The sequence below is a fragment of the Phodopus roborovskii genome, unplaced genomic scaffold (assembly GCF_943737965.1).
Source record: "Phodopus roborovskii unplaced genomic scaffold, PHOROB, whole genome shotgun sequence".
NCBI lineage: Eukaryota > Metazoa > Chordata > Mammalia > Rodentia > Cricetidae > Phodopus > Phodopus roborovskii.
The window spans coordinates 247,076-264,551 of record NW_026125264.1 but is presented as its reverse complement, the minus strand read 5'-3'; the positions used below and the strand labels follow the sequence as shown (position 1 = coordinate 264,551).

The following is a 17,476-nucleotide window of genomic DNA, read 5'->3' as shown; positions in this document are numbered from 1 at the left end:
GTCCCTTACTGAATCCCACCCCAACTTCAGGATCTTTAGAAGCAAACCCTCAGATTCCACTCTAGGAAACTAATTCAGTAGGCCAGAACACGATCTTTGGATTCTTAATATTCTTCTGCATTATAAGAATTCTTGATGTGGCTCTGGAACTAAGGTAAAAGAGGTCACGATAGTGTGGTAGAAACAGGAGAGGGGTGGGAAGGATAAACGTGTAAGAACTGGAGCTTAGGAGGTAAATGTTTGATAGAATGCTTGACTGTGTGAAGGTTTGACCTCCAGCATGGAGGTGGGGAGAGAAAAAGGAAGAAAGGAAATGTAAGAATGAGAACACATCCCTGCAATCTAGATGCCTGTCAAGCCCGTCTCTGGAATTGCTACCCTAGCTCCAAGAATGAAAGTTATGAGCCAAAACTTCTGCCGTTCAGTACACAGGCAGAGATATAGGGCTGGCGATGCTGTGGATACACAGTGTCTCTTCCTTTCCCAATCCCTGGCTCCAGGCTCAATGTGACTTGAACTATTTAGCATTTACTTTGGACACAAGGAGCTGCAGTGTCACGAGTATACAGCAGGGGGCAGTAGTAGATAGCGAACATCTCAGGAAGGAGAGCGAGTCAGAGCTGTGCAGTGGAGGTGAGATTAAGGGATGACGATGGTCTTCGTATCTATAAGCAAAATTGTATGTGCCTTCTTACCCACAGAGAGATTCTCATGTTATTAGTGAGGTCTGTAGGGACCATTGTTTCCATCATCTCCTACCCCCACCAGTGAGTTTCGTCCCCACTAAATGAGATCTGTGTCTCCCGAGTGTTGTCCACACCTTCAGTGTATGTGAATGCTCCTCAGTGGGAATTGAGCCCTTTCGTCGGGGTTAATGAAGTCTGTATCTCCTAGAGGGATATCTATTTCCTAACCCGTCAATGCCATCCATGTCCTATAAGCAGACCTCCAGAAAAATGTGTACCTCCTAAAACAGTTCATGCAATGAGTGTGTATCTACTCAGAGGAGTGTATGTCTCCTTGACGAAGTATCTGTTCCCTCTCTGAGACCTCTGTCTATTCTACAAGGTCTGTATGTGCTTAGTGGGCCCCAAGCTCCTCCTCCTCAGGATCGGGTAGGCTCTGGGTCATATATCTGAGCAAGAGGAGATTCTTTTTTCAGCTTAGGGTGTGCTAAGCTTATGGTCAGTTGGATAAAGATCGGGGTAGCAGGTGGGTAGCAGGTGCCCTCCAAGTAGAGGGCAAAAGGCAGGACAGCTGCCTGCTTCAGACCTCAGACTCACTCTTGTAGTTAGATATTTAAAGATCCTTGTCTCAATGGCCAGTCTGTGAATTGTTAGGTGAGATAATCCCTTCTTGGTGATAACTGTAGACAGGAGATGGAGGGTGTCCTACTAGGCTTCCCTTTGGGTTAAGAAGATGGGGAAAGCCAGGGGTAAGTAATCTCCATTTGTGGCAGATGGGAGTATACTTAGGTGAATTAAAGTGTGCAAATGATTGCTTTTTATACTTTTATTTTGCATAGACCTTGGTACTTTACAAGATCTAGCTTCTGTTTGCTCCTTGGCTTTATGAAATTTCCCTTCCCCCTTTTCTTTTCTCCTTCCTTTCTCCCTCCCTCCCTCTCTCTTCCTCTCTTTTTTGTGTTTTTTCTTGACAGGGTTTCTCTGTGTAGCCTTAGCTGTCCTGGAACTCACTCTGTAGACCGGGCTGGCCTCGAATTCAGAGATTCCCTCCTGCCTCTGCCTCAGGCATGCACCACCATGGGCAGCTCCTTTCTTTTCCTGAATTTACCTTTTTGTGCAAAGAGAACTTGTGCTTTTTGGCAAAGATCTGGAGGATCCTCCCAGTCTTCACTTAGAGGCTTGTACTTTAGATCAGGGTGGAGATTTATGGAAGCAAAGAAAATGGCAAAATGCCCTTAGAGGTGGGAGAGAATCAGAAGGCTCCCAGTTGACAGGAAGGGTCATATCCGGGAACTGTGCCCTCAAGGTCGCGGAGGAATTTTTCCATGAGACCGGAATAGGGGTGTTGCTTGGCGGGAGTGTCACCCAGAAGGAACTGTACTCCACCTGGCTGTCCAACTTGCTGGAGTGACAGAATTGTGCAATCAGACCACGGTGCGTGCACAACGGATGACCCAACGCTTCTCATTAGTCAGCCATTTCAGTCTCGAGCTGCGCAGCGCCATAACCCAACCCCCATCTGTCACTCCAAGACCCTAACTTGGTCACTCCACAGCCCTGCCTCCTCTCCTGTCACTTCCAGCCCGGCTACACCCCATCACTCCACGACCCGCCTCCTCGCCTGTCACTTCTGGCCCCGCCCCTCATCTGTCATTCCAAAGCTCCACCCCTCTCCTGTCATTCTTAGACCATTCCTTCGACTTTCACTCTACGGCTACACCTCTTCCGGCAGTCAGCTCCGCCTCTACCCTGACTTCGCCTCAGCGGTTTTTGTTGACCCCGCCCCCTCACGCACGGCCCTACCCACTATTGGGTGCTTAAAGCACGGCCTCTAGCCTCAGGCTCCGCCCTCGCCCGAGGCCCCGCCTCCAGGACCGACCTGGCTTTCCCCGCCCCGGCACCCGCAGCAACCGCAACGGCGGTCAAAGTGCTCAGAACTTGACACGATGGGGCTTCCCGAGGAGCAGCGCAAGAGCGACAGTGGGAGCCGGGCTCGGGAGGAGACCGGCGCCGAGGGCCGGGTGCGGGGTTGGTCCCCGCCGCCGGAGGTCAGACGCTCGGCACACGTCTCCTCTCTGCAGCGCTACCGCGAGCTGCACCGGCATTCTGTGGAGGAGCCAGGGGGTGAGGCTGGGCCCGGGCGACTCTTGGGGGCGCCAGTGAGCGGAGGAGCAGGGCTCCGAGGGGGATCTACGCGCTTGCTTAGGGAGGAGATGGAGGGTCACGGAGGGAGATGGAAAAGGGATTCGAAAGAGATGGCATTCCATGAGAAGAAGGAGGGACCTATGAAGTGAAGGTTCCTAGAGGTTGGGGACTCTCTGGCGATTTGGCAGTTTTGTGAGATGTGTGCTTTCACAAGGAGATGCGGGTTCTGTGAGGGAAGAACCCCTTGGGGAGAATGGAAAAGAGATTTCCGCGAAGACAGAGTTGCATGAGAGAGAGAGGAGAGCGAGAGAGAAAGAGCGAGAGAGAGGGGGGAAGAGAGAGAGAGGAGAGGGGGGGGAAGAGAGAGAGAGAGAGGAGAGAGAGAGAGAGAGAGAGAGAGAGAGAGAGAGAGAGAGAGAGAGAGAGAGAGAGAGAGAGAGAGAGAGGATCCCTGAGGCAAAAGAAAAGCTCCAAGGTGCAAGGGTGTGCCTTGAGGGAAGGAGAGCCCAGAAGCGACAAAACCTTCTTTGCCTCCGTTTCAACAGTTGCCTCCCTCATTTTGCTCAGCGGCAGTTCCAAGCCTGGTTCCCAACTTGGGGTCCTGCATCCTGTTTATTATAGCAGCAATCTCAATATACGACTGAACAAGTTCTTAATGCGTCAATGCGTCAAGTTTTTTGTTTGTTTTGTTTTGTTTTATTTTTTGGTTTTTCGAGATAGGATTTCTCTGTATTGCTTTGGAGCCTGTCCTGGAACTACCTCTGTTGTAGACCTGGCTGGCCTCAAACTCACAGAGATCCACCTGTCTCTGCCTCCCGAGTGCTGGGATTAAAGGCATGCGCCACCAACGCCTGGCTAATATTTTAAGTCTTTTTTAAAAAAATTAAATTTGGACCTAAGTTGTAGTGACTCAGATTCTAAGAGATAATTCTATGCCTTTAAAAACGTGTCAGGACAGTTTAGGGGGCAAAACCACGTCCTGGTCAGGCCTGATGGCACACACCTTTAATCAAAAGCACTAGAGAGGAAGGGGCAGGTCTTTGTAAATTCAAGACCAACCTGGTATACATAGGTAGGTAGTTTCAGAACAACCAGGGCAATATAGCAAGACCCTACCAAAAAATGAAAACAACAATAAAACCTCATTGCCACATCCGGATTGAGAGGCAGCATGATATTTGGTAGTAAGATAAACACAAGCCACAAACCACACTCAGAAAAATGCATAAAAAGCTTTTCTTATAGTCTTAGGCAGATTTTAAAACCTACCTAAAATTCACTCATCTCCAAGACAGAAATAATAGTACTAGCTTCATAGGTTATGAGGACTAAAGTGGGCAATAAAGGATCCATTATCAAAGGTTTGATGCCCAAGCAGCCATTAAATAAGTAATGATTTGTTTAACAGCAACAATGTGTATGAGGCAGAAACTAAGCAATACAAAATAGTATTGAATGAATCAAGTGTGAAGTTGTTCCTTGCTACATACAAGTAGTATCCAAGTTTGATTCCTCTGGTGTCTTTTCCTTCTTTTTCTGTATTTTCTCCCATTACGAATTACATCTGTCTCCCTTGTACCATAGTAATTCCTATTCTGTGTATTTGGCCTCCTACCTTGTAATTCACTTATAGTTGGTCCCCAAGTTTAATTGAACTATAGACCACTTGTATGTCACACACCCTGATGATGTTACACGGAATGAAACAAGACTGTGAGTGAGGTTTATCAGTTTTCTTCCACAATTATCGTGGTCTTTCTTTCTCTTTTGCCCTAATCGTCTATTTTCTGCTGGTGTCAAATGGCAGTACCCCAACTATAAAGCTCTTCCATCATTGTCTCTGATATATTTTCTATACCTTATGAATTTATAGACACTTACTGTTTACTAAGCAGTATTTCAGTTTGATCCGAATACCACCCACATTTTATAGAGGAAGAAACTGGAGCTTAGAGACTAACTCACTTACACAAGGTCATAAAGCAAAGCATTGACAGAGTTGGGATTTAAACCAACATGATCTCTACTAGAGAACCCATACTCTGAATATTATGCTATTCTTTTCTAACTCTGCGGTTTGCTTTTCACCAAATTCTGTCAAATACTACTTTAAAATACCTCTTAGACTGACCCTTCCTTCCATTTCCACAGACACTATAAGTCAGGACAACAGGAAGCAGTTTCCTAATTTGTTCCCTCCTCCCTAGTCTTACCACCCTCAGCTGCTCCAGCAGACGTATCAAAACACTATTAGGCTGATAGTCTCTGAATACCTTGTTCATATGCCTTTGTTTAAAAAAAAAAAAAAAAAACAACTTTCTTTCTTTTTCCTCCCCCCCTCCTTTCTCTATGATAGGATGTAGATATATGCTCTTGGTTGGCCTGCAATTCACTACGTAGATATGGACAATTGCAGCCTCCTGAGTGCTGCAATTATAGGCAGGTGCTAATACCTGCCTTTTAAAAAACATTTCCCCTAAATGAACATTCTGCTTTTCTTTAGGAGCCTCTGGGTAACCTAGCCTGACCTCTTCAATCTTATCTCACTATTTTCTATTACATTCTTCATTCCAGATAGATCTTCTTGATATCCTGGATACCCAAAAGTCCCTTCCATGTTTGCTTTTGCCCAGTCCCTTCTGTGTCTATTCCCTTCCCTAAACACCACCTGAGCCTCGGTTTTCTCACCTATAACATTAGGGTTCTATATGTACTTCATAAGCTTATGCCATAAAGACTAAATTATCTCAGTCCTAATTAGTTTTGCAGTTTTCATCTTTGCAGTTTTGCATGTTCATTAAATGTCAGTCTCCATTTGATTTTTGAAAAACATGGCCATTTAGTATTTTATTATAATTTATATTGCTAGCTTCACCAGTTTTTTTGAGACTCGGTTTCTCTGTAGCTTTGGAGCCTGTCCTGGAACTCGCTCTGTAGACCAGGCTGGCCTAGAACTCACAAGAGATTGGCCTGCTTCTGCCTCCCAAGTGTTGGGATTAAAGGCGTGTGCCACCAACGACTGGCTAGTTTTCACTAGCTTTTAATTGTTGGGTTTTTGAGTTTGTTTTAAGGTGTGTGTGTGTGTGTGTGTGTGTGTGTGTGTGTGTGTGTGTGTGTACTAGAGGAAAACATTAGGAGTCACAGCAAGTCCCAGAAATCCACCTGTCTCTGTCCTCAAAGCACTAGAATGACAAATGAGTGACACTATGCCAGATGCCCTTGCTTATGCCCAAGCACTTTATGAATTGAGCTATTTCTCCAGCCTTGGTTTTATTATTTATGATTTTTTTAAATAGAGTTTCAAGTACCTCAGACTGGCCTCAAATTTCTTGTTAGCTGAGGCTGGCCTTGAACTCCTGATTCTCTGCCTCTACCTTCCAAGTGCTAGGATTACAGGTCCATATCATTGTACACTTCTCTAGTTTCACTTTTGTAGTATTGCTATAAAAATCTTTTTAGTAATTCCTTATTTCATTCTTTTTGAATTATTTTCTTAGAATATATTTCCAAAATTGAGTTAGCAAATACAGGTCCTAAAAAGTTTTATAACTCTTGCCAAATATTTCTTACAGTGCTGTTACTGTATAAAAAGTATCTGATTGTTCTAGACAGATCTCATGTAGTGAAAGCATAGAATTAAACTTTAAAAATCTTTGCTGTTTTATAGGCTTACAGTAGCACCTTGCGTTGATTTCATTTTTGTTTCCTTAATAGATTGAAAGGCAATATATCAATTATATTGTCTTGTCCCAATATGCCAAATTATGAATTAGTTCCTGCTGATAGTTTGTTTTCATTATCAAATAGTTTCTCTAAACGTAAACCCTTGGTTTTCTCTCATACCATAATAGTCATTTTCTTTTGGTCTAAGAGTAAAATATATACCTATCTTTTGAAAATTAACAAACATGTCTTCTCAAGGAAATTAAAATCTTGACTTACTAACCTGTGAAGTCTTAGGCAAATTATTTAATGTCTCCAAGCCTTGATTTTCAAATCTATACAATAATAAACAAAATAATACATACCTCTTAGGGATGTAGTAAGGACTAAATTAAATAATACATATAAATAGCTTTAAGTAACATCTGACACACAGGAGAACTTGTTCAAGTAGTTGTAGAGAAAATGTTCAATAAATAATAGCTAAGAGAATGAACAAACTTAGAGATGAGTTGTGGAAGACTATATGGGTAAATAATTTCTTATTTATTGATTACTAGTTCTGGTCATTGTGCTACTTTTTGGTGCGTGCATGTGTGTGTGTGCATGCCTCTCTCTCTCTCTCTTTCTCTCTCTCTGTGTGTGTGTGTGTGTGTACTAGAGACAAGGTCTTAATATCGAAGGCTGGTTTTGAACTCCCTGCGTAAAGGCTGGTCTTGAACTCCTGATAATTCTGCTTCTACCTCCCAAGTACCTGGATCATTATAAATGTGTGCCACTACACTCAGACAGCTTTGTGTACAGAAATATCAGCCTGAATTGAGATTCAGGAATAGACTGTAGGAGTAACAAGTGATTAGACTAGACAGATATTGAGTCCTGGGACAGTGATTTTAACTTGGTCCTGTGCATATGCTACTAATCCATCTGATGTTTGAGATACTTAGTGATATGTGGCCATCTCTTTTTGTTGCAGAGTTTTGGGGAAACATTGCCAAGGAATTTTATTGGAAAACCCCGTGCCCTGGCCCATTCCTCCAGTACAACTTTGATGTGACTAAAGGGAAAATATTCACTGAGTGGATGAAAGGAGCAACTACAAACATCTGCTACAATGTGCTGGATCGCAATGTTCATGAGAAAAAACTCGGCGATAAAGTTGCTTTTTACTGGTAAAAATATTTATAGTCTGTGACAGATAAAAATCTCATACCTATATTGAAAAATATTAAAATTAATCAATTGATTAATTAATTGTGTGTGGGTGGCATGTGAGTGTGAAGGTCAGAGGACAAATTCAGGAGTCAATTCTCTCATATAGCCTGGGGGTCCTAGGCTGAACTCAGATCATTATGCTTGGGGACAAATGCCTTTTACCTGCTAATTCATCTTGCTACCCTCCAGATATTTTGAGACAGAGTCTAACTGTGAGTTCCTGGTTGGTCTGGTATTTGCTAAGTAATAAAGACTGGTTTTGAACTTGTCACAACCCTCCTGCCTCAGCCTCCTAACAAGTAGAATTATAGTCGTATGCCATTCACACTAGACAAAGTACTTCAAATTTCACAAATTTACTTGATCCTTACACCAACCAAGATGAGTAAGCAAAGTATTGTTAATTTGATATTTCACTAAGGAAAATAATCAAGGAAGCTAAATTAATTCTTCAGATTTCAGGTAACAGAGTCGAAGAGAATGGGTATATAGAAGAGAACAGGACTAGTTTTTTGTTGTTTTGTTTTTTTCATTCTTACTCTGGGACAAAAAAAATGAGTGTTAGGTTTTTCACCAGCTCTATCATTGTTATCATTAATTTTATTGAGTTTAAAACGTTGGCTACTATGTTTAGTTTAAGAAATATCTTATTTGATGCTAACAGTAACCACAAAAGCCACTATACCTTGAAATATTTTTCTTCCTCCCTCCCTCCCTCTTCCTCTTTCTTTCTTTTTCTTGTTTTTTCAAGAGAGTTTCTTTGCATAGCTCTGGCTGTCCTAGAACTCACTATGTAGACCAGGTTGGCTTTGAACTCAGAGATCTGCTTACCTCTGCTTCCTGAGTGCAGGGATCAAAGATGTGTGCCACCACCACTTGGCAACCTGGAAAGCTTCCTTTTTAAAGTTATATATTTTATTAATTCTTTGAGCATTTCTTAAACTATATTTGATCTTAATCAGTTCCAACTCCTCCTCCCAATTCATCTCAGATCTACCCTTACATGCCTACCCCCTCAAACTTGTCTGTGTTGGATCCCCAATGCATGTTAAGACTCTTTCTAAGAAACAGTGTTCAATGGAACACCAATTTGGGAAGTACTGCATTAAGTAATCCAAAAGGTTACTTCCAATGCTAAATTCTGGAACTCTGTGGTAAGACATTATTTCTTAACTTTTACATAATCACCTACCTGTTCAACAAGAATTTTTAAAGATACTGAGTACCAGAGAGAGATGGATCAGGGTTAAGAAAACATACTGCTCTTGCAGAAGACCCAAGTTCAGTTCCCGAAACCTACACTGGGCAGCTTAAATTTGCTTATAATTCTAGTTTGGGAATCTGATGCCTTCTTCTAGATACCACAGGCACCTGAACACATACGCAGTCCCATCACACACACACACACCCCAGAAAGAGAGACACAACAATAATTAAAAAAAAACTGTAGAAAGATATTGGATACTCAGCCTTGTATTAGGTATTATAAATACAGGGGTAGAAAAATGAGACAAAGTATCAAATGGACAATTAATTTTCAATTCTTTTTATGTTTATAGTAAACTATGGATGATCTTCATTTGTAAATGTACTCAAACTGCCTCCTCTTCTTTCTTTTTTTTACCTCCTCTCCCTCTACTGTTGCTGATGCTTTTTGTGATACTGGGGATTAAACCTAGGACTTTTGCACATGATAAGCAACTGTTTTACCACTGAGCTACACTCCCAGCCCCCTCTTAATTATCGTTAAAGAAGAGACCACCGGCTTCCTGTTATCATAGATGAGAATTTAAATCTGAAACACCTCTAACTTCTCCTTTCACTAAACATACTTTTTAAATTAACTTCAAGTCACATTCTCTAGAAGAGTGTAGTAAGTGTGTTAAAATGGCTTTTCCCTCTTTTGTTGTTGTTTTGTTTTGTTTTTGAGTTAGGGTCTCACATACCTCAGGCTAGCTGAGAATGACCATGGAATTCTGATCCTCTGCCTCTACTTTCCTCTACTGGGTACTAGGATTATAGACCTGTACTGCCATGCCCAGTTTATGCTAGGGACTTGTGCATGGCAGGAAAGCATGCTACCAATGGAGCTATATCCCAGTCTTTGCATTTCCTTTCATGTACAAATTTTTTGTTTTCTCTGGAGTCATCAATTACCTACTATTTTTTTTTCTTGTACTATTTGCCTTTATCATATACTCAGAATTTCTGAGACTTTCTTACATGTATATTCTAAGATCTCCTGTCTCTCCCCCCAAGTCTTCTCTGTTAGGGTTCACCTTTATGTTTTTTATTGATGCTTTAAAAAATAAAAGTTTTAGTGATATTTTTCTGGAAGTGCTAGGATTTGAACCCAGGGCCTTGTAATATATATATATATATATATATATATATATATATATATATATATATATATTTTTTTTTTTTTTTTTTTTTTTTTTTTTTTGGCAAGAGGGTCTTTACTATATAACCCAGGCTATTGTGGAACTCATTATGTAACCCAGTTTGGTCTCAAACTCATGGCAATTCTCCTGCTTCAGCCCAGATACTGAGATTATTGGCATGAGTCATCATATCTGGCAAGCTTTCTTTTCTTATTGCTTTCTTCTCAGCTTAAATAGTGTCATTTAGATGAATGCAGTATTATTAACATACCGAAAGGAAAATAGCACTCTTAAGAGCATACTCTGGTTAGCTGAAACAAAACCACCACAAGGAAGAATTTGGCCTTTTACTTTGGCTTGGCACATAACACATGTTTATGGAATTATATTATTTTTAGAACTCTATGTGACTGTTAGAGTCCACATAGGTCAACTTTCTTTATAGATTAGCGGATCTAAGATAAGCTAGAGAGGGAAAGTGATTTGTATCAGGGTTATTTACTTGTTTGAAGATAAAATGGAGACTAATCTCCCAAGAGTTTTACTCCTAGTCAACTATTCTTTTCTTTAATAAGATACTGCCATGTTCAAGGAGTCTAACACTAGGCTTGACAAGTAAAAACATAAATTAACCATTTTAGTCAAATTAATTTATTTTCAAATTGAAATTTAATAACCAAATAAAGTTTGTTAAATCCAGTATTATTGGGTTTACATTCTATTTGGGAAGATCAAATGGTATTTAAAACTGCTGTCACCAAAAAGCAAATAAAAAAATTAAACAGCAGCAACTGAGGAGGTAGAGGCAGAAAGATCAGGAGTTCAAGGTCATACATAGCTACATATAGAGTTTGAAGCCAGTCTGCATGAGACCCTATCCCCACAAATCCAGAGCAAAAAATAAAATATACATAAAATAGCTTTTATATTATGGATTTGACAACTGAATAAAATTAAATAGGATAACAAACTCATGTGTCCAATATCCTGGAATAGTGAAAGGGCTTCATAGATATTAATCACTATTATTATAATTTTGGACAGTAAAAACACCAGGTCTCGCCAAATGATCAACACTGAAACCATATACATACAAGCAACACAAAACAGACTAAGCAAGTTGTATTTATGTATTTATTCACACACATAAAGTAATAATCGTCTTTTAAAAGAGACTGAATTTGAGAGGGAGTAAAGAGGTAATATGGGAGGAGTTGGAGGAAGGAATGACATAATTATTACTTTAATTTTTAAAAACTGCAAAAACTAAAAATAATTTGGATGTGAAACAAAACAAAACCCACCGGGTCTCTTTAGAACAAAAGTTTTATGCAAGGAACAATTTATTTATTCAACAAATATTTGCTGAGAACTTACCATACGCTGGGCACTGTTCTGAACAAGACACACAAAAAAATTTTTTTAATGCAGTATAAAGAGACAGACAATAAGCAAACAAAATAAAGCAGATAGGGGTTGAGGAGATAGCTCAGTTAGTAAAGGGCTTTCCTTACAAGGGCTTGAGTCCAATCCTTATAACACACACACAAAAACATGCAGACACATGAACAAATATAATAGACAGTGATAAGTGTTATATAAAAATGCAGATCACCGAGAAAGGAAGTGACAGTACAGAGTGGGATTGATAAGGGAAGATCCATCCTTTGATAGGGTGACATCGTTTGGGCAGAGATTGGAAAGAAATGATGCAGTATGCCATGCAGATTATTGGGGTAGGGAAGAGCAAGCATGTGCTGATGCTTGGTGTGTTTGAAGATGGGTAAGTTAGGATAGCTCAAGTCCTTTAAGACGAGGGGCAGGGAGAAGTACTGGAGTTGGCGGGCTGCTAGATCATTTAGATCCATGAAAGCCAATGTAGATTGTGGCTTTTTGTGCATGGTGAAATGGGAATGCACTAGACAGTCTCGAGCAATGACATGACAATGACTTGGATTATACTTAGGACCTATATTTTAAATTGAAAATAAAAAGTAGAAGCTATGAGACCAATTCCAAGGTAGAAATACAGGTGGGCCATGATGATTTAGATAATAGTGGCAGTTGTGAAGGTGGTTAAAAGTGCTCAAAATCTGGACCTTTTTTGAATCAAGAGTCCATGGCACTTGCCATCATGGAAGGTTCTAAATGATTTTGCAGTCTGCTGACCTCAACACTTCTTTGATAGCAGATAAAGTCCAGGAATGGGAGTTCACTATTCTTGAGATGTGTTAAGTGATTCTTATAAAGAAGAATGGTGTGACCACAGCTAGATTTAAAGTTAAATCTGGAGTTGGGCAAGGTGGCACATACCCTCACATTTGAGAAGCAGAAGAAGGAGCATCAAAAGTTCAAGGCCAGCCTCAGCTACACTGCAAGTTTGAGCCAAGCCTAGCTATTTAAGGATCTTTCTCAAAAGCACCAAAAAAAAAAAAAAAAAAAAAAAAAAACCCAAACAAACAAACAAACCCCCCCACAAAAAAACAACAAAAAACCCTCCAAAACAAACAAAAAACAAAACCAAAACAAACAGACAAACCAACCAAAATGAATCCAGTGAACTGAGTTTGTTATTCAAGGTAGAGATACCTATACTGGGTGCTGTTGATGGATAGACAACACCAAAATTGTTGGGCTTTGATGACTGGGGACCTTTCTAGAGTCACCTAGAGATGGAATTCTAGTACAAATAATGAAAATAACAGCCATCATCCATTCTTCACACTTTCATCTCATAAACCTTATTTAGCCATTGCTGCTCTCTAACTTGCTATGTATCCAAGAATGATCTTGAACCATTAAGTAGGCTGCATAAACCAAATCACTTACTATCTCTCAGTGTCCTTTCAACCTACCAGTTCTCACTCGTTCAACTGCCTATAAAATCTTTCACTCATTATCTCCCCCTGAATAACTATCCTAATATTTTGTGACCAATTATAATATTATCATACTATAATTATACATATGACACCATGCTTGGCTTCTTGGAGATATTTTTAATGTATTTTTTACATTTGCTTATTTACTCAGTGTGTATGTGTACATTTACACATGTCACAGCATATGTGTGGCATATGGAAATATTGATGATGTCAATTATTAACCTTCCTACCTACTGTACTAAGACTACTATAGTGACAGAGCGGTTATAGGCAAAGTCTTATTTTGGAGAACAAATTTAACACTTGCTAAGATGAGCATGTTTCTTTGAAAAATGTTTATTAAACAATAGAATTCTTGGTTCTTTCCTCATTCTTCCCTACTTCTATTCCATTCATACTTACCTATAATAGTTCCTTCCTCTAAATAACTAAAATATTATCTTCCCATTCCACTCCCATCAGCCGTCTGTTCTCTCCTACCATGTGGGTTCTGGAGATCAAACTCAAGTTGTCAGGCTTGGTGGCAAGTGTTCTTTCTGGCACAAGATGGCCCTTTTAAAAAGAACTAATGATTAATCTAGTAATACTAGTTTTTATTTGGATTTCTTTTATTGCCATTTGAATTACAAACATACTGATTACAACTTCAAAATTCTACATTTAGGGTTTTTGAATTCTAATTTCTTTGAACATTTTACTTTAGGGTCACTTTGAGAGTCCATAGATCTCCTTGATTCTCAAATTCTAACACTGTCCCTAAACATTAATGAGTTCAAATCAGATTCATTCCTTAAGTTATCATATTCAAGAAACATAGAGCTCTGGAGGATATACTATATGGAAGGTTAAAAAAATTATTAGGTCTTTTATACTTTTGTTAACTGCCTTGTAGTTTCTTCTTACAAGCCTAGAAATAATTCTGTAAATAAATTAAAACCACAGAGTTATGCTGTCAGGTGTTTCTAATATTTGGCTACTGGAGACCCATCAGCAGAGACATGAACATATCCTAGCTCTTTAAGTGTTAGTTTTCCTATTTGTGGAATGGAAATAACAGTTCCTATCACAGGTTGTTGTGAGAAGTCACTGGGATAATTTTTGTAGGAGCACAGCTAGGAGCCCAGAGCCACATTACATTGTTTCCTTTCCTTTGTGCCTGTGGACACTGATATATGTGTGTGGGAACTTGCTGAGCTCATGTGAAACCTCTGATTTATTGAAATATTCTTGTTGTTTTATGGATGAGGTAATACTGAGTCCTCATTCTCTGGTTCCTCACATGATACAGTTTCCTAAATAACCTTTTTGTCATTAGCTCATCAACTCCAGACATCATAGTTGTCTCAGTTTCTCATATTCCAGCTATGGACTTCCTCACACACCACAGTTTCCATGCTTTGACTTTTCATGTCTATGATGATATTAGCTGCAAGGTGGCTGTGCTTAACCACTTAGCTTCTTACAGCTTTCTATACTATCTAAGATTGACTGGTTGCTTCCTTGTTTCTTTTCCTTATAAGTAGGGTCTTTGTTGTGTAGTCTGAGTAGAAATCCTCCTGTCTCAGTCACCTAAGTGCCAAGAGTACAGATATGTGCTACCATGCCTGGCTATAAATCTCTTTATTTTTTATAATAATAAACCAAGTCTTCCCTTTGCTGCACTTGTGTATTTGTTCCTTTTTTTTTTAACCTGGGTATGGTTCATAACATTTGACAGATGAGGAACTTGTGGCTCAGTCAGTACAAATGACTTGGCCAGGATCTTAAAGTAATTATAACTTACTTCAGCTAGGAGGACAATTTACATTCCTTCTTCCAGACACCATATTTCTACTTTCACAGCCTTTGCTTTTTTTGACACTTGGTCATGTGTCTAGTCAGTAGTTTATTAGGAGGGTATAGGGCTGTTTTTGGAAATGTCAACTATTTATAAAGCTAAAGATATTAAAATGAAAGCTTAATTAAGTAATATCTTTTCCTTAACTGAGATATGTTCACTCTTTAAATAATTTTCTACTGAATCTGTGCAACATATAGTCTACATATTAACTTGAGAACAATCATCAGAGAGGCACTTTTGTAGTTCAGGAAAGAGTTGACAATAGTGATAATGGCAGAAATCAGGGGAATGGTCAGATTTTGTGTGTTATGATGGCAAAGTCACAGACTTTGCAGATGGGCTTGATATATGATCTAAGAGAATGAAGTAAAAAAAGTATCATCTCCAAAAGGGCCAACCATATGACTCATCAGGTAGTGGTGCATGCTACCAAGTCTGATTACCTGAACTTGACCCCTAGAACCTATAACTTGTCTTCTGACTTCCACAATATGTTGTGGCATGCATACATGTACCCACATTGAATAAAGAAGTAAATATAAAAGCGTTAAAAAACAGTATCTCCAAGGAGCCAAGTGTGGTGTCATATATATAATCCAAGCATTCAGTAGGCTGACTCAGGAGTATGAGGCTAGGCTACATAGAGCAACTATGTTTCAATAAAAATAAACAACAAAAAAATACAAGTTTTTCCCCACCTGCCTTATCAACTGGAAAAATGGAATTTCCATTATTCTAGCTGGATAAGATACTTGAGGGAGAAGTTCTGAGAAAAAGACCAGGGCTTTTTTGTTTCATACACAAACACTGAAAGTTGTAATTGTGACAAGTGCTAGCAAGTCATTGATGGGTTCAAGTATGGATATGACTTGTCAGATTTATATTTTGAAATATAAATTCTTTTGGTCATTAGTACATTTAAAAAGTGCACTAAAAATCCCAGCCTGAGGATTTATAGGTAGAGGCCTTAGTTGCTTTGGGACATCCCTTTTGAAGTTTAGTGTTCTCACCTTTCAAAAGGGATAGCAAATCTTGTTTGTCTTAGAAGATTATGAAAGAGCCAAGTCTAGTCACACAAATCAGCAGTCTAACTACTCAAGAGATTTAAGCAGTAGGATTGAGAGTTCAAGGCCTGCTTGTGCTATAGAATTAAGTTTCAGTACAAGCTGTGTGATTTAATGAGATACAGTCTCAAAATTAAAAAAAAAAATAAGTAAGATGGTTAGGGCTACAGCTTAGTGGTAATGTGCTTTTATGTGGACCCTAGGTTCAGTCTCCAGTACCATCAACCAAACCAAACCAAACCAGACCAGACCAGACCAAACCAAAAGAACTGCCACAAGAGTTAGCTGAAGTTTAAAATGAATAAATATACTTTGACAATTAGAAAATTATCAAATTTATAGAAAAGTTGAAAATACAATACAAATAACCTTTCCACGAACAATTTGAGGGTAAGATAAACAAGAACTTTCTCCTCTATAACTGTAATACTACTCTCAAAACAAGGCAAACAATATTCATCTATCACCTGCCATCTAACCCTTGGACTTCATTGCTGCTTTGTTGAAATTGTTCCAGTAATGTCCTTTATTGCAAGAGGGCTGAACTAAATAAAATTAACCTGTAACATAAAATTAATATGTTATATATGGCTACTATGTCTTTTTAGTCTCCTTCAATCTAGACTAGTCCTTTAGTCTTGAGTCTCACTTTTTTTTGTTGTTGTTGTTTTGTTTGTTTGTTTGTTTTTCAAGACAGGGTTTCTCTGTATTGCTTTGGAACCTGTCCTGGAACTTGCTCTGTAGACCAGGGTGGCCTCCAACTCATAGAGATCCGAGTGCTGGGATCAAAGGCGTGCACCACTAATGCCCAGCTGACTCTCACAGTTTTAAAAGGCTATCTTTTCAGTCTTAAAAGCCACCAAAATGTAACCTAGATACTAAACTAAATTGGTTGCTATTTATTTTATACCAGTGTATATTAAGTTAGAGAATCTTAAATATGATATTCAGATTTAGTGAACATGTATCTATAAATGCTCTACTAGCCTCTAGCAGCAGGTTTTAAACTTTTTGCTATTTATAAGTAGGTTTCAGATACTTCAGTACTTAGGTGATAAACGAGACAAATCTGGTCTTTGTCCTCATGGAGCTCACATGATTGTCAGCTTCAATCTTCTTTAGGAATGAATTGTTAGGATCAATGTGAAATAAGGAAACAAATGTAAAAAAGGAAATTATTTCAAGGGAGAGTGTGGAGTTATAGAGGGTGTGTCTCTAGGAGCAAATGGCTATACATGTGTTCCCATGACTCTTGACAATTCTTTTCTTTTACAATTTTTTACTTATTTGTTTGGTGTGTGTGTGTGTGTGTGTGTGTGTGTGTGTGTGTGTGTGTGTGCGCGTGCACGCGCACGCGCAGGCTAAAAGACAATTTGTCAAAGGCAGTTCTTTATTTTCCACCATGTGGGTTCTGAGAATTGAATTCAGGTTGGCAGCCTTGGTAGCAAGCACTCTTACCCATTGAGCTATCTCACCAGCCACCAAGGACTATTAAAGTTGACATGTGAGATCTTCCTTGTTTGACTGAGGTTGTGGGTCTTTCAAGAAATTGTCAAGTGGTTGAAAAAGATCATGGTAACTGTGGTCTTGGCCA

General features: G+C 39.4%; 1 protein-coding gene across 2 annotated transcripts in view; it reads left to right on the top strand.

The window, feature by feature from the left end:
• Window positions 1–2,591: 2,591 nt before the first annotated feature.
• Window positions 2,592–17,476, top strand: part of Acss2 (acyl-CoA synthetase short chain family member 2) — a 42,291-nt gene continuing 27,406 nt past the window's right edge. The window contains exons 1-2 of one of the 2 annotated variants that reach the window (XM_051192486.1): window positions 2,592–2,810; window positions 7,471–7,666. In XM_051192486.1, the coding sequence (XP_051048443.1) occupies window positions 2,633–2,810; window positions 7,471–7,666 (374 nt within the window). In that variant the 5' untranslated portion in view covers window positions 2,592–2,632. The remainder of the gene's footprint in view (window positions 2,811–7,470; window positions 7,667–17,476) is intronic. The other variant, XM_051192491.1, reaches the window with a different exon arrangement.